General features: G+C 43.9%; 7 protein-coding genes across 8 annotated transcripts; 3 read left to right on the top strand and 4 right to left on the bottom strand.

Moving 5' to 3' along the window:
* Window positions 1-20: 20 nt before the first annotated feature.
* LOC100116055 (eukaryotic translation initiation factor 3 subunit A) lies at window positions 21-4,692 on the top strand. Its single transcript, XM_001605561.5, has 7 exons — window positions 21-170; window positions 260-405; window positions 1,056-2,332; window positions 2,427-3,831; window positions 3,923-4,080; window positions 4,154-4,422; window positions 4,496-4,692. The coding sequence occupies exons 2-7, from the start codon at window positions 357-359 to the stop codon at window positions 4,587-4,589; spliced, it is 3,252 nt and encodes a 1,083-aa protein (XP_001605611.1). The 5' UTR covers window positions 21-170; window positions 260-356; the 3' UTR covers window positions 4,590-4,692.
* A 994-nt stretch (window positions 4,693-5,686) lies between these two features.
* LOC100121538 (nose resistant to fluoxetine protein 6) lies at window positions 5,687-9,500 on the top strand. The gene is made up of 10 exons (XM_001605099.6): window positions 5,687-6,158; window positions 6,539-6,884; window positions 7,198-7,471; window positions 7,543-7,706; window positions 7,787-7,955; window positions 8,026-8,222; window positions 8,308-8,431; window positions 8,506-8,695; window positions 8,781-8,923; window positions 9,015-9,500. The coding sequence occupies exons 1-10, from the start codon at window positions 5,921-5,923 to the stop codon at window positions 9,129-9,131; spliced, it is 1,962 nt and encodes a 653-aa protein (XP_001605149.3). The 5' UTR covers window positions 5,687-5,920; the 3' UTR covers window positions 9,132-9,500.
* Window positions 9,501-10,750: 1,250 nt separating this feature from the next.
* LOC100116133 (DNA-directed RNA polymerase III subunit RPC10) lies at window positions 10,751-12,295 on the bottom strand. Its single transcript, XM_031922305.2, has 3 exons — window positions 11,890-12,295; window positions 11,481-11,795; window positions 10,751-11,393 (listed from the first exon to the last, which is right to left on the bottom strand). Exon 1 carries the CDS (start codon window positions 12,243-12,245, stop codon window positions 11,919-11,921), a length of 327 nt encoding a protein of 108 aa, XP_031778165.1. The 5' UTR covers window positions 12,246-12,295; the 3' UTR covers window positions 10,751-11,393; window positions 11,481-11,795; window positions 11,890-11,918.
* Window positions 10,751-12,597, bottom strand: LOC100116095 (yrdC domain-containing protein, mitochondrial). The gene is made up of 5 exons (XM_032595911.1): window positions 12,414-12,597; window positions 12,197-12,301; window positions 11,890-12,126; window positions 11,481-11,795; window positions 10,751-11,393 (listed from the first exon to the last, which is right to left on the bottom strand). The coding sequence occupies exons 4-5, from the start codon at window positions 11,774-11,776 to the stop codon at window positions 10,841-10,843; spliced, it is 849 nt and encodes a 282-aa protein (XP_032451802.1). The 5' UTR covers window positions 11,777-11,795; window positions 11,890-12,126; window positions 12,197-12,301; window positions 12,414-12,597; the 3' UTR covers window positions 10,751-10,840.
* A 271-nt stretch (window positions 12,598-12,868) lies between these two features.
* LOC100121554 (transcription initiation factor TFIID subunit 12) lies at window positions 12,869-14,456 on the top strand. Its single transcript, XM_016981284.2, has 4 exons — window positions 12,869-13,002; window positions 13,148-13,404; window positions 13,463-13,655; window positions 13,745-14,456. Exons 2-4 carry the CDS (start codon window positions 13,150-13,152, stop codon window positions 13,870-13,872), a joined length of 576 nt encoding a protein of 191 aa, XP_016836773.1. The 5' UTR covers window positions 12,869-13,002; window positions 13,148-13,149; the 3' UTR covers window positions 13,873-14,456.
* LOC100678442 (low-density lipoprotein receptor-related protein 6) lies at window positions 14,147-17,265 on the bottom strand. Its single transcript, XM_032595895.1, has 5 exons — window positions 16,967-17,265; window positions 16,695-16,898; window positions 16,178-16,629; window positions 15,261-16,094; window positions 14,147-15,177 (listed from the first exon to the last, which is right to left on the bottom strand). Exons 1-5 carry the CDS (start codon window positions 17,016-17,018, stop codon window positions 14,599-14,601), a joined length of 2,121 nt encoding a protein of 706 aa, XP_032451786.1. The 5' UTR covers window positions 17,019-17,265; the 3' UTR covers window positions 14,147-14,598.
* Window positions 17,266-17,406: 141 nt separating this feature from the next.
* On the bottom strand, window positions 17,407-19,935 carry LOC100121591 (carbonic anhydrase 1). 2 transcript variants are annotated; one of them, XM_031922086.2, is made up of 8 exons: window positions 19,818-19,935; window positions 19,128-19,731; window positions 19,007-19,045; window positions 18,556-18,723; window positions 18,333-18,489; window positions 18,154-18,259; window positions 17,828-18,055; window positions 17,407-17,688 (listed from the first exon to the last, which is right to left on the bottom strand). In XM_031922086.2, the coding sequence occupies exons 2-8, from the start codon at window positions 19,174-19,176 to the stop codon at window positions 17,515-17,517; spliced, it is 921 nt and encodes a 306-aa protein (XP_031777946.1). In that variant the 5' UTR covers window positions 19,177-19,731; window positions 19,818-19,935; the 3' UTR covers window positions 17,407-17,514. The 2 variants fall into 2 exon arrangements, with proteins under 2 accessions (XP_031777946.1, XP_032451799.1); XM_032595908.1 differs by having other exon boundaries at window positions 18,333-18,723.
* Window positions 19,936-21,288: the final 1,353 nt, after the last annotated feature.

Raw genomic sequence — 21,288 nt, forward strand, 5'->3', positions numbered from 1 at the left:
ATCGCGCGTAAAGCACGTGTCTGGCATTTCAGGTTTGAGGTTACACGCGACTCGCTGCATCGACGGCGTCCGGGTCGACTCTAGACGACCGCGTGCTTCGTGGGAACGAATCTTTTTGAGGACGTAGCCTAGAGCTTGTACCTCGTGGAACAACAATATCCGCTTCAAGGGTAGATATTCACCACCTCCAGATCGGAAAATTAAGCTCAAATTAATCCCGGCGGCCGACTTATAGTTTGCTCCATTTTTTTGTTCGCAGGCGGGCTCCCTTCTTTTACTACGTGCCGGAACGACATACCGACCCGGGGTTTGGCAGGCATCTTGTGTATACGTCCGAGTCAATTTAAGTGAGCGAAATGGCTAGATACGGCCAGAGACCGGAAAATGCTCTAAAAAGAGCTAATGGTGAGTTTTTTTACACATGCTAGTTTTGGGGAAATTGGTTTAAGGATTGGTTCTTTGGAGATGAGAATAAACAACCTCGATGAGGTTCTGCGAGTGTGAATTAGTTTGTCAAACTCTTGCTTTCGGAGATTTTACAAAGAGGGTATTTTCCTGGTAAAAGGATTTTTCTTTAAGCGGCTGTACATTTAAGATGTGACTACATTGGTAGTATTGCAAAAGTTGTATACAGAAAAACTGGATGCATTAAAATATGTGATGTAATTTTTTCACTCTGTACGCCTTTATTACTGTACAGTACGCTGTACTGGTTGATAATGTGCCAATTTGAAATCAAACAACAAGAAGTTGACTTAGACAATCCAACTTGTTATTTCTACTTTTGACATTTCATATTTGCAGAGTCCCCATATGGACCAACCTTAAATAATGAACATTCCCCGATTCATTTCCGAACTCGATGTTCTTAAAACTGGGCCAAAAGTAGCAAGCTTTGACCTAGACAACTTGACAGATTCAAAAATAGATATTGGTTTTGGCATAGTTCAAGTAGAAATTAATAATAGAGCAGTCAAATGCAATATAAATTTTTGGAAACATCAGTTTTCAGACTCCAAAATACCCTTCTATAATCATATTTATTCATTTTTCAGAGTTCATTGAGGTTGGCAAGCCAGCCAGAGCATTGGATACACTGCAAGAAGTTTTTAGAAACAAAAAATGGACTTACAGCTGGTCAGAGTCAGTTTTAGAACCTATAATGTTCAAATACTTAGAATTATGTGTAGAATTGAAGAAATCTCACATTGCGAAAGAAGGCCTCTTCCAGTATCGAAATATGTTCCAATCTGTCAATGTAGGCAGCTTAGAAAATGTCATAAGAGGATATTTGCGAATGGCAGAAGAGAAAACAGATGCAGCCAGAAAGCAAAGTCAGCAAGCAGTGGTTGACATAGATGACCTTGACAATCTTGCTACTCCTGAAAGCATCTTGCTATCAGCTGTCAGTGGAGAAGATGCTCAAGATCGTAGCGACAGGACAATTTTGACCCCGTGGGTCAAGTTTTTATGGGAGTCTTACTGTCAGTGCTTGGAGTTGCTTAGAACCAATGCTCATGTTGAAACATTATACCATGATATAGCACGCATGGCTTTCCAATTTTGTTTGGAATACAACAGGAAAACTGAATTCCGCAAGTTATGTGAGAAGTTGCGTAAACATTTGGAAGACATCAGCAAACTTCCACAGATGGTGTCAAATGTTTCTCTTAACAAGCTCGAAACACAGCAGTTGAATTTGGAGACCCGTTTGATTCAGTTGGACTCGGCTATACAGATGGAATTGTGGCAAGAGGCTTACAAAGCTATTGAGGATATCCATGGATTGATGAATCTATCAAAGAAAATGCCAGTACCAAAAACCATGGCCAACTACTATCAAAAGTTAGCTATGGTTTTCTGGAAGGCTGGAAACTACTTGTTCCATACAGCTGCCCTGTTCAAATTGTTCCAACTTTCTCGCGATATGAAGAAGAACATGTCCTCTGAGGAACTGCAGCGCATGGCAAACAGAGTATTGCTGGCTACATTGTCGATTCCGCTTCCATCTGCACATCCGGAATTCGATCGCTTTATTGAGACTGACAAGAGTCCCCAAGAAAAAGCACAAAAACTTGCTATTCTGTTAGGATTGTCACAACCTCCATCTAGAGCGTCGTTACTCAAAGACATTATACGTCTTAACGTCGTTACGCTAGCATCGCCGCAACTTCAAGATTTGTACAACTGGTTAGAAGTAGATTTCCATCCCCTTGAACTTTGTGACAGAGTAGATTCCGTTGTCAAGAACCTGCAGCAGGATGAAACAAGTCCACTGGCCCAATATATTCCTGCTCTGCAAGATGTAACTCTTGTTCGTTTAGTCCACCAGGTAACGTTTCTATTCCAATCTACATCAATTTAACTTCTCTTTCAAATAGCGATTCACGTAATACCTACTAATATTCGCATATCGTTCATTTCAGATATCACAAGTATACCAAACTATTCAATTCGTGAGGCTGATCGAACTCGCTAAGTTCACCACGGAATTCCACCTCGAGCGTCTCTTGGTCGACTGTGTCAGATACAACGACATGCAGATTAGAATCGATCACGGCAAGAAGTCCATTCACTTCGGAGTCGACCTGTCCGAGGCCCAGAGAGAAGACCGCCCAGACGGACCCGTCCTTCAAGCCATGCCATCGGAGCAGATCCGTTGCCAGCTGGTGAACATGGCAACGGTCCTGCATCGCGCCATTAACATCATCAACCCCAACAAGAAGAAGCAGGAACGCGAGAAGGCTAGATCTGCTATGGTAGCCCACTACCACGATACCAAGATCAAGGAGCACCTGCGCATCCTGGGCAGACAAAAGATGATCGAGGAGCGCAAAGAGTACATCGAGCAGATGAACTCCATGCGCGAGGAAGAGGAGCAGCGTCGCCAGGAGGAGCTGCTGAGACAGCAGATGATAGCCGAGCAAAGGCGCTTGGAGCAGGAAAGAGAAGAGCGCGAGCGCAAGCGCCAGCAGTCCGAGATCCAGCAAATCAAGGACAGAAATCTGAAGGAAAAGATGCAGCAGATCTCGCAGACCAGTCACGGTCAGAAGGTGCTGAAAAAACTGGACGAGGACGAGATAAAGAAGCTCGACGCAGAGCAGATTGCGGCTCGCGAGGCGGAGGAACTGCAAAAGGAACGAAGGGAGATGCAGCAGAAGCTGAAGACACAGGAGAAGAAGGTCGACTATCTGGAGCGAGCCAAGCGTCTGGAGGAAATCCCTCTGCTCCAGAAGGCCATGGAGATAAAGATGAAGCAGGCAAAACAACAGTGGGAGCAGCAGGAGGATGAGAGAATCCAGGCCGCGATAGAGGAGCGCAACCAAGCCGTGGCGACACGCGAACGTCTGCAGAGAATGAAGCCGGAAGCCGACAGCTTCCTGCAGAAGATCCAGTCCGAGCGCACAAGAATATTTTTGGAGGAGTACGATAAATACGCTGCAATGATGAAAGAGGAGCGTGCCAAACGTTTGCTCCAGCGCAAGTTGGAGCGCAAGATCGAACGCAAACTGCAGTGGGAGAAGGATGTGGCTGAGGCAGCGGAGAAGAAGAAACAGGAGGAACTTCGCGCCAAACAAGAGGAGGAGAGAAAACGTATGGAAGAGGAAAGAGCCAAGCGTTTGGAAGAGGAGAAGATAAGACGCGCCAAGGAAGAAGCCAAGGAAGCTGAGCGTCGGGCCAAGCTGGACAAACAGGCTGAGATGATGAGGCAAAAAGAATTGGAGGTTGAACGTAAACTGGAGGAGGAAAGAGCAAAGAACCTGGAAAGAGAAAGACCTGCGCCAACCAGTTGGAGAAAGGGTGGCCCACCTGGTCCAGCGTTGAACAAGAGTAAGTGGCTAAAATTGAAAAGTTGATCGAAGGCTAAAAATTAAAGCATAAATAAACGAATAAAAAATCAACTCGACTAATTTTGTTCTAGCAAACGACGCTGGCAGTTCCTGGAGAAACATGAGAGACGAAGCTTCCAGAGATGGCCCACTCAAGGAAAGAGAAGAGCATTGGAAACCCAGTGGTGAACGACGAGACTATGGTGACAAAGATCAACCCCGTAAATACGAGAGAGGATTCTCGGACAGAGTAAGGACAAATTTTTTTTATTGCACAGCGATCTTATTTTAAGACATCTTGTTTTAAAACTTTAATTTTTTAGAGCGGTCTTGGATCATGGCATCGCGGTGGAGATGATAATCGTGACATACGCCGCACAGATTTCGGACGTGGACGCGACGACCGTGGCCCACGTGAAGACCGCGGTCCACGTGAAGATCGCGGCCCACGTGAGGATCGTGGCCCACGCGATGAACGCGACAGATTGCCAGAACGTAGAACGGAATCACGGCCAGTTGTTGATAACTGGCGCAGCGCGCCAAAAGAACCTGCACGACAGCCGATTAGGGAACCGACTAAAGAGCCAGAAAAGTAAGTTTTGCCGCTTACGTAAGCGAGTTATTAAAATTGATGCCATTATTAACATACGCATTGTTTATTTTAGGAGAGATAATGCAGCACAAGATATTAACAGTAAAGACATTAAGAAACAGGAGGCGGCCAACGACGGCGATTGGCAGGAAGTAAGCCGTCGTTAATGAATGTATCATTTTACTGAAATATTAACCAACTTCATCATTATCTGAAATGGCAAATTTTTACTTGTATATTCTTAAAATATTAAAAATCATCTAAACAAAACCAGTTGCATTTATCTTAGACGGTTCAATACCCGCAAGCGAAAGAAACAGTTTGCTAATTATGCTCATAAAAGTGATTTAACCACGAATAACAGAAATTTATGAACGAATAAGGATATGCAACTTGACCTTGCCTCTAGAGCAGTTGACATAAGAATTTAGTGTTGCGCATTACCTGATAAAAATAATATATACAACACGTTTTTTAAGCGCAAAACAGATCGATTTGCATTTTGAAATATTTCGGACGAAATCGTTATCTCTCTCTCTCTCTCTCTCTCTCTCTCTCTCTCTGTTTACTTCGTGTATAGACCTTATAAAATAAGATTATCCGTTACATTAGCTCATTTATGTAAACGGGAAAATATTTTAGATCTGCACTAAGTGTCTCTTTTTTGACATAAATTAACTGGCAGTTGTAAATTATGTGGTTGAAGAAGCTTATTAGCGGGTTTTCCTGTTTTAGTTTTCCGAATAGTTTCCCCGTTCGAAAGTTCTAATTTAATTTCGATTACATAAGGAATGCCCGCCGATTCTTGGAATCGCGAACTTTTCTATTGATACTTTGCAAAACTGACAACACTGATATCAATTTTCGAACGCGTACGTATAGCGCCTACATTTTACAAGTGCCACCAAATAACTATTCTTAATGCTTCTATATGCGAGAGTATAACCACATTCTCTTCTCCTACTCACTTTCTTATACCTATCATCTCCCATGGTGTATCGAACGGCGCATTAGTTACCTCACAGGCTTTCGCCGAACGTAACTCTCTCTCTCTCTCTCTGGTAACTCCTTCACATCTCTCCACGACTCCGTTCGGTGCGCGTCAACATGTTTTGTGCGATCAAAATATAAGCAATACGCGCAGACAGTGTCGCGGTGGATAAACCTGCCGATATATCGTCTACGTTTTTTTGATCACATTAAGCTGGAAAAAAGTGAGACAACATTTTCTCGGCTCAGCAACGTGCACGCGCGCAGACGGCAAAAAGTGCTCTGCCGATTTTCCGCGATGCAGTAACTCGATACGTACATAATCGTTTGCGCTTCTCAAATAAAAAAAAAAAAAAAAAAAAAAAAAAAAAAACGCCTTTTAACTTTCTAAAAAACCGGTCAGAGTGGCAAAACTAACAATCGAAAAAACGTTCGATCATGACGGTATTTAAATGCCGCATCGTTCGTACCGATTTCCCTGTCGACGAGCTATCGTCTTAGAGTGAGGATGTCGATTTTTATACTAGTGCTGCTGACGCTCGGTTCCGCGAGATCGTCAGCGCCCAACTACGGGGAAGTGGCGGACAAGCAGTTCCTCAGGGAGAGGCTGTCGGTGTTGCAGCCCGAAGCGATTTTCCGAGAGTTTTTCGAGGACAAAGGAGATTGGCAGTTGAACGAAGGATGTGCCAGGGATTTGAGGGTATTCCAGCAGGATTTGGAGCGGCGCCGCTCGTGGGCTTTGAGAAGTGAGATTAAAGATACATAGTGTTTTTACTCTTATACTTACTGTTAGTCGGTTATGGCGCACCAAATGATGTTGGTGGCAGGTATTTTTAAAATTTTTCTTATAAATTTCCTCATCAGGTTGATCTTTGCGTATAACGTTAGGAAGAAAAGTGCGGGTATAATAAGTGAATTCGCGGGAAAAATGTTCGTCGAAAAATCATGCCTCATCTACCTTATATTGTTCCGATTCCTATAATGCTGCTTCCCATTATACAGCAGAATGAATCTTCATCTTTTTCTCCCGTCGAAAAAATCGATGGTCGTATTGAGTATATAGCTTAACAGGACGAGGAATAATAATAAAGTCCAGGAAAAAAACGTATAATTTATTCGATTCCAGTGTTGGACGCCTCGTCGACGGTGTCATCGGGCGTGCTCAAGGGCAACTTCATCGAGCTGGGCTCGTTCGACGAGTGCGTCGAGATCCACGAGGTCAAGGACGACGGGACGGGAGGTCGTCACTGCATGTACACGGCCGGTCTGAGCAAGCCTCAGGAAGACGACTTTCCGGTGCATCCCAGCATGTCGATCTGTCTGCCTACGAGCTGCGATGAGGATGACGTCATGGCTTTGGTTCACGGGAAGATCCAGAGGAACGAGACGACGAGAAGGGAACTCAAGGTCTTGTCAACAAGCTGCACGAGCATCGAGCCGAGGCTCACGGATACGGCTTTCTGGATTTCCCTGTGAGTTCCCAAATCGTTCGAACACGCGATAAATAATGTAGATTACTTTTTTTGCCTGTTAAAATTTTATTCAAATCTCTATACCTATACGCGACCTTTTTTTAGAATCAGCGATCGACAAATTCTTGCGCGTTTTACGGGAGACGTTTATAAAGATAGCGCGAAGTTTGTCAAAAAAAAAAAAAAAAAAAACAAACAAACTATTTCAAACGTAATTTAATTTCAATTCCCACGAATGATCAACTTTTTTATCGCAATAACAATCGCGTGAAATGTCGAGTATAATTTATTACAAAATTAAAAACCAAAACAGCGCCTTCTACGTCCTTTGCATCGGCTTCGTGACCCTCTGCACCCTGTGCGACCTGGTGAACCGATGGTTCGGAGTCGAGCAGGAAAACGCCGGGACTCTGTCTCGCTTCTCTGCGTTGAAAGCCCTCAGCAAGATCCTGAGTACCAGGACGCAGGAGGACGAGATTCGACCGCTGCACGGCATGAGAGTCTTGAGCATCGCCTGGGTGGTCTTGGTGCACGAGTACTTCCTGCATGTGTTCAGTTCCACCGTCAACATCATCGATGTGTCCTCTGTGAGTTGTAACGAGTTATATATAATAACAAATTATAAAGGGGCATTATTTTTTTTTTCAAATTGACGCAGTGGCTAGGCACGTGGATGGCGTTGGTACCGCTTATCGGCACCTACGCCGTGGACACGTTCTTCGTGATGAGCGGATTCCTGATGACGTATAACTTCTTCAAGAAGAGGCAAAAGAACGAGGAGAGCTTCAACGTCCTTTACCACTACATCCATCGATACCTCAGGTATAAACTGTCCCAACTGCAGCACAGATAATCCCAAAGGAATGAGTTTTCCGTGTAACAGCGAAATGATTTTCCTCTAGGTTGACCCTCCCGATAGCGGCCCTCGTCGCTTCGATGTTTTTAATCCTGGTCTATCCCCTTTCCGGGGCCCTGTACGAGTGGATGGAGTCGGTCTTCTTCACGGGTTGCCGGGACAAGTGGTGGTCCGTCTTGACGTACACGCAAAACTTCGTCGACCCCTCGAATCGCGTAAGAGCACGCTTACACTTGGTATAATAATGCACGATAACAATATAAGCCACCGGTCCCGTATCCGCAGTGTTTGCAGCACCTCTGGTTCATGGCGGTAGACATGCAGCTGTTCTTGATATCGCCGCTGATCCTCTACTCGCTGTACAAGGTGCCGAAAATCGGCCTAACGTTCCTGACCTGCTTGTTCTTCGGGTCGATCGCTTCTAACGCGGCGATAGTCGGCGTCAACCGATACGCCGCCACCTACCTCGACCACACGGCCAAGTACATATATTGTAAAAACCGCGTGTAACCGCGCGACATCGTGACGCTGCGATCGTTAAAAACGAATATCCTCTCTTTTTCAAAGCATCCAGCGCGTCCTGAAGATGTTCGACGAGATTTACCAAATGCCCTACACCCGAGCGGGTCCCTGGCTGATCGGTATTGCCTTGGGCTACAGGATTACCCGTGGCCTGGATAAACCTTCCAAGGTGCGAATTTATATATTTTATGTCATTTCGAATCCGCATAGCTACGAGAGCATAATTTTTATCCTCCATCGCAGGCGTGCATCTTCACTGGATGGCTGCTGGCGATATTGGCTTTTGCCTTCTGCATCGTTGGCACAAAATCGCTGTTGGATCTGAACTACGAGTACAACTTGACGTGGGAAGTGATCTTCGCGGCGCTTTCTAGACCCCTCTGGGGACTTGCCGTTTGCTGGATCATCTACGCCTGCCATCACGGCTATGCGGGTACGTTACGATAACTACGAAAATGATTCTTGACCAAGTAAAAAAAAAAAAAAATACGCTTATACTCTTGTACCCGTGTACGCAGGTCCGATCTCCACGTTCCTGTCTTGGAAGGCTTTCGTACCCCTGAGCAAGTTGTCCTACTGCACCTACCTCGTGCACCTGCTCTTTCCGTTCGCGCGATTCTCCACAGCGAGGACTAAATCATACTTCAGCGATTACGTAATAGTAAGATGACGGATTAATTGCATATTAGAACGACAATTTTTTATTTTAATTTGCTAGCTAACGAGCATGCGTAATCATTGCGCTTTTTCAGCTGAACAATTACGTCGGGGACATCGTGCTGTCCGTCGTGACCGCCTTTTTCTTGAGTATAGTTTTCGAGATACCGATGCAAGTTCTGGATAGTTTGCTATTCAAGAAGAAAAAGTAAGCTCGTTTACGGGAAATAAGGAAACGAAATCTGATGACAATTTGCGCGAGTGCAGTGGATTTCTGACGAAATCCGAAATCTGCCTGCCGACAATTCGACTCATGCGGGAGAAAGATGTGAGGAAACTTACTGCAAGTAGATTTTAATGGAGATAAATATGTATATAAGATATTCTGATGCTATCTTTTGGTACCGGGATAAGAAACTTGTGATTATCTTTTTTTTTTTATAAACGGCGTGACGTGTGTGGACTATGTATTATTTATTGTGCGAAATGGTAGACTATGTGAATGGGTGCTATATTCGGTACCCCGTGTAATGTATTTATATAATTATATACATGTAAAATATAAACATTTTATACAAAAATCGAATTTTCAATTGAACAGTTGAAACGATACCTTTCCTTGTGTACAAAAAAGTATAACTGCTTTGTTTTTTGCTAACTTGTATGTATGTATGTAAATACTAATGGATTCTTAAGTTTTCCAGTGGAATTTCATAAAAATTGCAGATCTGTAGCCGAATAAAAAGTTGATGCGAGCAAAAAGAGAGTACCTGATCTGCTGGCAAAAATTAAAATCAAATAGATAATGATTCAATTGCGGAAGCATAACGACTCTTCATGAATACCGAATAATTGAGAAGTAAAATTTCTAAAAAAGGATTCTAGATTAGCGCGCGATTTGATGGCGTTTTAAAGCTACAAGAGATATTACTTTACGTAATCCGATCAAAGCGTCGTGCGCTTTAATTAACTCTTACCCGCAAACGTAAAAATTACAATAATCTCATCCTTTTCGATCTTTCCGTATGTATAAAGCATATCGTTACATATTGCAAACGAGTTCGAAAGCTTTCTCGATAAAAGCTATAAGTATCACACAGTACGATTTACTTTCTTGCCAACAGATGGCTACTTCACGAATCCACTGACCAGCGACCCGCAACTACGCGTTTCCTTTCACGACTGCTAACCCATCGCCCTACGCCTCTCGACCATCGCGCACTAATCGACACAACCCAATCTAGTGTTTCCCACGCGTTCAAAATATCCCGCCGCGCTACTACCCACTTCGTCATAGGGCAATTGATTCATCGCGCAAATCGCATCTCGCAAGCGGCTAAACATCCAGACGTTTCATATATAAGACCGAGCGAGCCGTTCTCACGGCCAGTGGTCCGAAGCTTCTCGGATATCTGACACATCAGCACCTTGAACCTCAGCGCTGTGACCGACTGCGAAACTGACCCACTCGCATTCGGACGCAGAGCGTACGAGTCTTCCCGCGTTTCCCCGACGTGCAAACGAAGCGCTTCTGCACGGCGTGCGAGAAAACGCAAGTCGTTGTCTAGGCCACGCCGGAAAAGAGCAGAGGTGTTCTTTTCTGGCGTAACTTGCCAACGCCTGCGAGACTCGGCGACTTGAAATGCAAGTCTACGGTTTATACTTGCATTCTGGTTGAGGCTCTCAAGGCGCAACGATGTGGAGGGGTTTTCGAATTTCCTCGTACCGTAGAAGCGACTTTGACCACTATTTTGTGATTTTACTTTTTGACTAACATTTTCATAGATGAATCGCGTAACGGAAACAGAGGTGTTAAGCTAAAAGTCAATCATACTTTTATCGATTCTTCGTTTATTGAAAACCGTAAAACCAAGGATCTTCAAAGTTGTAAGTCTATTCAATCTATACAAAGCGGTCACGCTTAGCCAGAAGCGCGCGCTTTCATTTCCTCGGGGGCTTTGGACTCATCCTCACTGTCCTCCTCTCCTTGGCCCGCCACATTTTTCGTATTCTTTTGATACGTCAGTTGGTGTTCTCTCAAAACCCTAAAAGTCGTTTGGTAACCAATACCTCTCCTGAGAATGGAGAATTGTCCCGCGACGGTCAAGTCGACGACGGTCGAACCACGTCTCCACGATTCCTTTATCGTGCCCAGGTTCATCTTCTCGTAGAACACACCGTCGAGCTCCGGCCAGAGACTCTGAAACTCCTCGGGATGCAAAGAACTCGGCGCATTGCTCTCGTTAGCACTGGTCAAGGCAATGGGCTGGTTCAGCATTTTCACAACGCTACGAATGAAATCGTATTTTGGAATTCTGATGCCCACGTTTTCCACGCCTGGATTTAGGTGCGGATTCAGTGAGCTCTTGCGCTTCAATACAAGAGTCGTAGGCCCGGGTAAGAGGGCTTGCAACAGTCCGTCGGGGAGGTCTTCCACGTGAGCCCAGTTCTCGATGTCGTCGACGTCCCACAGACTGTGAATAGCATAATTTGTGTTAGTGATTGTTATTTGTCTCAATCTTATTAGTACTATCAGTGCACGCATGTAAGATGTACTTTACCAGATAGCAAGAGGTTTACTCTCATCCCTTTTCTTAATTTCATAGAGCCTTGCCACAGATGCATCGTTTTGAGCTAGACCAGCTAATCCATAGATGGTATCTGTAGGCATGGCTACAATTTTCCCGTTTCTAAGCAGTTCTGCTGCTACTGCAGCACTGCGGTGACCTCCGCAGAACCACTGCTTATTTTCTGGTAGGAACGTTATTGTCTTTTTAGCACTCAAGAGATGGCTCTTGATAGGCCCCATTGTATTTGGACTGGTTATTCTACTTCTTAAAAAAGCCAGCAATCTCATGACTGGACAGCTTCTATTTCTGTAAATAGAATTTTATATTATCATACTACTTAATTATTATGAAAGAAGTGTAATTTTTATAAAATAATAATAAATTGAATGATTAGTCTTACTCTATTGAATGAAATTGAAAATTATAGGTTTATTCTCGCCAGTTGTGTCCACATTGAGGATTGCAACACTTGTAAAAAGTTGTCATAGGCTCATCAGCAGAGCGAGTTTGTATTTGCATAAAGTATGCTCTCATATTAGAACATTTGGGACAGCGCTCCTCGGTGGAATCTACGTTTTCCCAAGCTGCTGAACCACCAAGCACGTCGTCAACTTCTTTGAGTTTTGGATAAGTTCGACTGCTCACACGACGATTTATATTAGATATGTAAGGACATGTGTTGCATGCAAAGCGCATAGACACGGTACCTTCTTCTACATGCAAAACATTACCACACGTTGGACAAAAGAGGAGCATCTCGTTTGATTACAAACATTGACAAACAGAATCTCGATTGAGAAAAATTGGCGGGCCTGAAAGGAAATCGGAATATTGAAATTCTTATCAAATGAAGTGTTGAAAAAACGAGGTTAAGCTGTAACATCTACGAAATCTCTTAATAATTCGATATGATAGCTTACGTACCTGATAAAAATAAGTTTTCCTAACTTAGTTGTTGATATATAACTCGTGAAAATCACAAAATTATCATAACTACCTCGATAATTATTAATTGAAATCTCACGTCAAAAAACGCGTGTGTCTCATCACTTCGATCATGTGTGAAGCAGGCTAGTCTCCGACTGCAGGCGTCACTCTCCCTCTGATGGCTCTGATCAGCTCCTGCGCGTATGGTGCGAATGAATAACAATACCAGTACCAACTTTAAAATCATTAAGACGCAACGTTTCAAATATCTATAATAATTATTCAAATTATATCTTCTTTTTCGTATTTGTTAACGAATTTATAATTTTCGTATTATAGTAGTCGTAGAGAAATATTATTTATATTAAAATTATTGTAAAAGTGAAAAAATATATAGCATCAAATCTTGCCTTCTCAAAAAAATTTTGATGCGCATGCGCGTAAATCGAAAGAGGGGGGTCAGTGCTTACAACTTAGCGAAGCTTCGCAGGAAATTAGCGTCATGTCTGTTAGTTTGTTATGAAAAAAAGTCATTGGCATGATGTTGTGCTGCTGTGTTTGGCTTGGATTTAAAGCTTGATTTGAGGTTAGCTCTTGACAATAAATCTTGTACAAATCGTTATTTATTAAGTGTGCACATAAGTTATCAGAAAAGTTCCAAACTTGGATGATAAATGTAGTTATAATTTACTTACTCCGATAATTGTGATTGCGAAAATTGTTAATTTTAGTAATGTCACAAGAAATGTCTGGTGTTCCGAACAGTGGAATAAGTTCAGATATGAATTCTACATTGGGAAATCTGCCGTCAGTAGGTCCTGCAAATCAAAACTCTGTAAATAGTACTCCACAAACCAGTGCAACAACAATGCAAACTCAATCACAACCACAGACACAGCAGTCGCAATTTACATCTCAGACTCCAAAGGCACAGTCTCAACCTTCATCTCAATCTAGTGTTCAAAATTCCACATTGGATTACCCTCAGGTAAGCTTTTTAACTTTCATCAAAAGAATTTAGAAGTTATAACAAATATATTTTGCAGTTTCTAACGAAAACAAGGCTGCAAGATCTAGTCAAAGAAGTAGATCCAACAGAACAGCTTGATGAAGAGGTGGAAGAAATGCTACTGCAGCTAGCAGATGATTTTGTAGAGACAACGATCAATGCTGCATGCCTGTTGGCTAAACATCGTCATGCAAACACAGTTGAAGTAAAAGATGTTCAACTACATTTAGGTATTACATAATTTTCCAAATAATTCTATCGGCTTAGGAGCGTATCAAACAAAAACATCTGTAATATTTCGAAATATTTTATTTTCCAGAGAAAAATTGGAATATGTGGATACCTGGCTTTGGTACAGATGAAATTCGTCCATACAAGCGAGCTACTGTGACAGAAGCTCACAAGCAGAGATTAGCTTTGATTCGCAAGTCTATTAAGAAATATTAATGTTTAACTCTCCTGTATATAATATAGAAATAATTCGTTTCTCATTAATTTTGAGTCATCTTGTATCCATTTTGATCATAAAAGAAGACTGCATCATATTAAAGAGGTACGAAATTTCATTTTTAATATGGATAGAACGTTAAATTTATGAAAAGTCATTTTTAAATGAGAAAAACACTTTTGTATAAATATAAACAAAAATAAGGCATGTTTGTAATTGAAATTCTCTTGGTCAAATCGATATTAGATACCGGTATCTTTATTAAAGAGATAATTCTAGATGAATTAATTTATTTTATGTATGAGACAACTCGTTTGATGGATACAAAATAATTACAATTTATTGTATTATATAAAATAGATATTATTTGTGTGAGAATGGTTGGTTCTTAGAAACAAGTGACCAACAGCATTGAATAATTAGATTTTTCATAGTCTTTGACATTAAACATAAATATATTTTTACATTATATTGAACGAATTCAAAACGCTGTACAATCAATCATTATATTAAAATGCAAAGTTTGTTGTCATCCTGCAGGGTGTGTAATAAAGAATTTTCTGTCGAAATTCACGAACAGTAACGCTTAGTAATTGTGTAAATATATTGTACGTGTAGCTATTAATCCCATCAATGGTTGTATAATATTATGGCACGTCTCACGTTAAATTCAACGCCAATAAGCTAGCGACTGTTATCGCGTATCGAAAGTATCGTTTAATCGCTCAGTCGATCCTCCTGAGAGCATCGACGTAAACCGCCAGTCCGTGGAGGTACTCCGGATTGCCCTTCTCGTCGTACCTGGGCGCAACGATCTTGGTGGCGTTCTCGCCGGTCTTCTCGCTGAACATCCAGATCTCCGTGTAGTTACCTATGTACATCCAGTCGCCCTCGACTGCCAGGGAGCTCGGAGTCTTCACCGCGTCACGGACCTGCACGACTCGTTCCTCGGAACCGTCGAGGTCAAAGCTACGGATAAGACTGGTATCGACATAGCTCGACCAGTAGATTCTGGAGCGCCGGAGATCCAGCGTCAGGAAGGTGAACATCGTGTCGTAGACCACCGAGAGCAGCCTCGCGCCTCGGCCGTTGGTGCCTAGACGCTCGAGGTTGTCGGTGTTGCCGTTGTGTTCCGTGTAGAAGAGGTACTCGTGCACGGGGTGTATTTGCAGGAAGAACGGACTGTCTATGTAGTGCTCCTTCTTGAAGCTCGTGGTCAGGATGATCTTCTTTCTCGGGTTGCTCGAGTCTTTCCGGACGCTGAACATACCGATCGTGTGGTTGTAGGCGGCGGCCTGGGACTCCTGCAAGCTCACGTGCACATAGATGATCGTGGTATGGATCAGAAGGAAGATCAAAAATAGAATATAGTTCTACGGGAAGTCACCTGAACGTAATAAATGCAGTTCTGCGCCCAGTCGAAAGCGAGATCGCGGATCTTGTGGTTGTCCACCCCGGCCAGGCTGAATATCTTGGTCTGCTGGTCATCCTTTATCAGGTTCATCCTGAAAATGCTATGGTCATCGCTGAAGTAAAAGTCCCCGGTGGCCATGTCGTAATCGAAGTGTATCAGCGGCTTCTTCTCCAGACTGTCGACCCGATAGCTCGTGGGCAGCAGCGCGTCACTGAACGGCGCAGCTACTTTGCTACCGAGTACTTTGGCCCTGACGAAGCTGCCCTGGACGTACAGCAGGAGACTGCCTACTCGGGTGCAGTTGCGGCCGTTCTTCTCCAGCTGCCAGCCGACGCGACAGGCGCAGTCGTGGCTTCCTCGCGAAGTCAGCAGGCACAATTGCTGACAGCCGCCGTTGGAGGCGCCCTGGCAAGGGTTGTTCTGAGCATGTCGGCGCTGCTGGTCCAGGCCTGTGCGGACTACAGCCGGTGATTGGAAGCTTAGCCTGTGGGACGTCAGATTCGCGCAGCTCTTGCGGATTATCGTGCAGGACCAGAGCATGTTAGTGCAAGGGCAGACGAAGTCGTCGTCCGGGAGGTTGTCGCGCGTCCAGAACAGTCGGTTCTCGAAGATGGCCAAACTACGCACGCTCATTGGAATGGGGCTCACTTGCTGGCGGTTTCTGCCGTCGTAGTCCGAGGATTCGATGGAGACCTTGTCGTTGGCCCAGTAGAGTCTAGTGGCCTTGCGGTCGATGCTCAGGGCTGAGATCTTTGGACTCTCTATTATAGGCCGCGACGAAGTGCCATCCATGTTTGCTCGGATTATCTGAAAAGTGAGCGAAGGTCATTCCACCCCCCCTCCTTATTTGGCGACGTGTTCAATGATAGTCAGCTCGAGTGGTCGCTTACCGACAAAGATCGTTGTACTACGAACAGGAGTCCTTCCGCTGGATCCAGTGCCAGATCCACTGGTTGAACGAGATTGGACATCACCACACCATAACGCTCGCTATCCGTCGCATCGATGACGTTCAAAGTGCCAGACTCTCTGTCGATCAGGTAGATCTTCTCGGTCACGTAGTCCAGGGCCACAGCCTGAGGCTTCCACCTCAGGCTGTGGTTGACGTTCGGGAAGCCGCGATCGGCCAGAGACGCGATCCTCGAAACGTTATTGGTCTCGCTCCAGAAAACGGTTTTGTCGGCGTAGGTGTCAAGGGCGACTACCTTGTCGATTGTCTTCTGCAAGACCCTGTGCTTCCCATTGTCGACTTCGAAGATCCACAGGTTGTCGTCGGCGCTGCTGCTCAGGACGAGCGAACGCGCTAGGTTGGGCTGTTGGCTGCTCGCTTTGCTCGGATCGACTGCAAATGATGCGAACGTTGTTAAAGTCTCGATGGGTTATATGGGATCGATTCGTCGCTGTTACCTGAGCTTTTGAAGCTGACCGCTATGACGACGATACCGATTACGAAGATCGTCACCACCAGGCTGAGCACGACGAAGAAAGTTTTGCTGAATTCGAAACCGGGAAACTTTCGATGCAAGTATGCTTTCGTCTCGTATGGGTCGTGGTTCTCTTCGAACGTGAACTGCTTCGTTGAACGTTCATCCCCTTCGGACACCAAGTCATCTTCGGAAGAAAAGCGTCACGTAGCAAAATTCGATTCTGGTATGAAAAAAATGAAGCTCTGAGCTTACCGTTATGCGTCGAGAGACTCATATCCTCGCAGCTCGTGGCTTCGTTCGCCATCGACACGCGAAAAAAAAAAAAATGATAAGCACCACTTGGAGAATCGGTGAATTATCGATAACCGATCATTAAAACCAATTTTCGCTAGCGTTGACAACTCGTTGACATGTGGCTTTACCTCGGCACTGATCGCGATGCGCAGTATACAATGAAAATGTGACTTTACGGGATTCGTGTAGCAGCGCTTCTTGCACCCGTTGCCGGGAAATTATAACAAATATTGTGGAACGGTATCAGGCCGCTGATTAAACACTGCAGTCGGCGATTCCGGCGTTGCAGTGTGTAAGTGACGACATGCGTGACATGATACGGCGTCCTCTGATGATGGACTTGCCAAGTCCTTGCGCATTGTATTTATTCGGCGCAGTTCGTAAAAACTGAATACTCGTTGGTGTGAATTTTTTTATTAGGATCTTATCGTACACAATAAATAGAGTTTATATATATATATACTTAAAAAAAAAAAAAAAAAAACGCTTATATGCTGTTCATCGATTCACGTCCAGTACCACTTGAGAGTAGACAGATCCAGGTCGTCTATTTGGTTTTTACTCAAGAAGTACGGATGCATTCTGCGGACGTAGATTTTCCGATTGCCAAGCTCCTGTATGCCTCTGTAATTGTCGGCCAGCACGCTTTTGCCGTTCGACAGCAATCTAAACTTGCTCATCTGAAATTACGGCTTGAATTAAAAATGTTCGCTCATCAGACTATAGTCGCACGCGACGAATCAGCCGACGATCGCCTGTTAAGTTTTTCAAAGGCATCTATTTAAATGGATCATGCGATATTATAGTCACACGATTCACCTGTTTGTAGGATATGGGTACGGAGGAGGCGAAGACGATCCAGGTGACGACCTCGTTACAGGGCGGGGTGGTGAGCGAGCCTCTGTACGTATAGTAGGTCTGAAGATCGTCGGGTAGAAGCGTCGCCAAAACGAGAGATTGATTCAGCTGGGTCTCGCTGTTGGCCCACTTGATTTCCGGCAGATGGCTTATCAACGGCCTCAGCATGTTGTTGTCGTCCTCTTCCAGCTGCGGTTGCATTCGGTCCGATAAGTAAAAAACTCAAAAGTTTGCGCGCACATACGATGTATAATAATTATATTGACAAAGTTTTTGCTTGCGCTTACGTGGAAAAACACCCCCAGAACAGTTAGACCGTCCTCGTGCCGAAGCGCGTTCTCCAGATTCGGGTACTTGGTGTTCCGGTGGATCAGATGCATCTCCATGGGGTATCTGTGGATAAAGAGAGATTCTTTTGAGCCGCTGCGCTCGCATAGATCGAATGACTTGGACCGTATCGTTTCACCGAGTTCCATGCAACACGTGCTCGGAGCCCCTGCTGTTTTTCAGTCCCCAGTGGAAGTGAAAGCTCTCGAGCTCGTACTCCTCGTTCTCCTTCAACAGGGCGCCGAAGATGTACGGAAATCGCCTGTGCGTGAATTCGTGCTTGACCCTCACGGAGACTGAAATTAGGCGCGAAAATGATATAGTAAAACCAGTATAGTTAAGTTTATAAAGAAACGACCTACCGGTATGTCCGTTATTTTTGAAGATAAGCGGAAGACTGAGAAAATCGTGGTAGCCGATCATCTCCAAGGCGGGCAGAGGCAAGGTTACCGATCGGCTTGCCGCTATGATTACTGGAGACTGCCAGAAACCGGCGCACTGGGGATACTCCTTCACCCAGTAGTGCTGACCTACAAGCCGTTATATAGCGATTGGATTTTTAATTTCGCGTGACATTAGTGTTTGTAAACATCCGCAATTCTTTAACCGATTTCCCATTAGCAGCTCGATAAGGCACGAGTTGACACTTCAATTTCATCGCGAGTATTGTTGACCGTTAAAATAATAATCGTTACTTTATGAATATTTCAATGTTCACTCGTGAAGTTGGCGAAGTTCTGGCGGTTTAATCACATTGAAACTTAAGGTTAAGTGTACTCAAGCTCTTTTTACAATATGCGATACAATACTTACCTGTCTGAGAGTAATCAAAATTGAATCCTGCAGATTGATCTAAAATGTCAAAAAATCAAAAACACCTTCATCAGAAATCACGATAAGATCGCTCGTCTCTAAGTTACATCAAAAGTAATACCTGCTACAATACTAATCCAGATTGCAACAGCTAAAAGATTCCTCTGCATCCTTGTTAACCGGAGACTAAGTTTTCGACACTTGCACAACACATTGGGAAAATACAAGAAGCGAAAAGCTTACTCCATTTAATCCGCGATTCGGACAACCGCTCGATACCTCTCACTCGCGAAAACTGCGCGCAATGCATAGCTCGGACATTAATAGCCATCGATAATGTCGAGCGTCGCGCTGCTGCTCTATAGTGCCGCAGGTGTAATGAGCGTGAATTTCGAGTTGATGATGAATCGCGTGACTCGCATTCGCCAAACGGTTCATCTATGTTATTTTCACTCCGGCCCAACAACGAGCTGGAGAATATGGTTATTGTTCGCGAGCATCGCGGTAACGATCTTTCATTGCCATGTGGCGGTTATATGTCGAGGATCGCTATGAAACATTTTAAACTTGGTCGGGGAGATACGAGGCACTGGATGAAAATGATCGATTGAAAAAGCTCTCTCTAAAATCTGCCTTTTATTTTGCACCTTAACAAATTAATCGAATACAGCAAAAAGTGTCTAGTCGATCAAGCACCTTCCTTTGTTCTCCTTAAAGAAGTTGCCCTAAACATTTTTAAAAATCCCAAGTCATAACGACGATCTTCATCTCAAATTGACAGAAAAGGTATATAAGCAAAGTTTATACTTACAGCGCACTTGAAGAACTTCTTGAGGTGTTTTATCTCACTTTTGCAGGAATGAGCAGCTTCCTCCACGCAACCGGCAGCGGCACCAGCGAATTTACCTCCGATCAGCTTCACGGCAGTCGAGAGAGACTGTGGGATGTTGGAAATAAGAGAATGATCGATTTTCGAAAAAAAAAAAATACTAGGTTTAATATATATTTACGAATTTCGAGAATAGTCCGCGGTCCTCCGGATCCTCCTCGGAAGACTCGCTGTTCTGAGCCTTGACGCTGACCGCCACTGCGATCAGGGCCAAGAGGAAGAAGGTCCAGAAAAATCGGTCGGTGAACATTTTGAGGGTATAGCGAAGGATTTCTCGACGACGATCGAAGTTACCGTGGAAAATTGCGTTTGGCTGTGTAGCCGGGACATAGCGATATTTATACCGAGAAATTTTGCACTTCGCTGATGGTTGGCTGATCGATGTCTTCGAATTTTCTATGCAAATCCAACTTTTTACGAGAAAACGCTGCATAAATACTTCGGCGAATACTTTCCCTATCGCCAATACCACCTTCGACAAATACATATTTTTTTTAACAATAAACATCCATTTTTAAAATGCAGCAAATTCTGATATTCGTTATGTTATTGGCAGCGTATGATTGAAAAATAATCGCCTGAAACATTACAAGTTCTAAAATAATATAAAGCTCATATTTACATAAAAGGACTTGACAAGTATAATAAGTAATAGAACAGTCATTATTCTATCACCTGCTGTACTCGCAAAATCAATCATCATGAGCAAAGACCGATAACTCGCCGCGTACACGATACCAATATCGAGAATCGGTAATTATACATTAAATGGACTCTTTCCCGATAAGCTAGTCCTAATGAAGGAAAGTCGTTCGAGCTTTTTCCCTATAAAAAAGCAAACCAACGCCACAACCGGTATCCAGTGCCACAGAGAATTTCTTCGGTAACTCAACTAAATCGAAAAAAAAAACAACCACCAAAATGTTCCCTCGCTTCTTGTTCCTTTTATTTGCCATCTTCTTCTTGGTCCTCGTCGCTGTACGAGCTGAGGAGGAGGAGGACGCCGATGTCGAGGACAGGAATCCGGTAAGACAACATTCTTATTTGAGTCAATAAAGTCCATAAAAATTGTAAATATTGCAATTTTATTTCCTGCCTGCACAGCTGATCGCTGCAGGAGCACGTGTGATCGGCAAAGTCTTCGTCAAGGCCGCAGCTAACTGTCTCAAAGAAGCCGCTACCGATTGCAAGCAGTACCTCAGGCACCCCAAGGAACTCGTCAAATGCGGGGTTGGTTGAGTATTAGTATTTTTTCCTGCAATGGCAGCCAATCGAATCTTTAGGACGACTGCGATACTATTTCATTTTTGCCATTTTTCAGGGTGCATACTTGAAGCAGAACAAGGGAAGATGCTTGCTGTAAGGACATCGATTTATTCAACATTGACACGAA

This window comes from Nasonia vitripennis, chromosome 1 (genome assembly GCF_009193385.2).
Source record: "Nasonia vitripennis strain AsymCx chromosome 1, Nvit_psr_1.1, whole genome shotgun sequence".
NCBI classification, from domain to species: domain Eukaryota; kingdom Metazoa; phylum Arthropoda; class Insecta; order Hymenoptera; family Pteromalidae; genus Nasonia; species Nasonia vitripennis.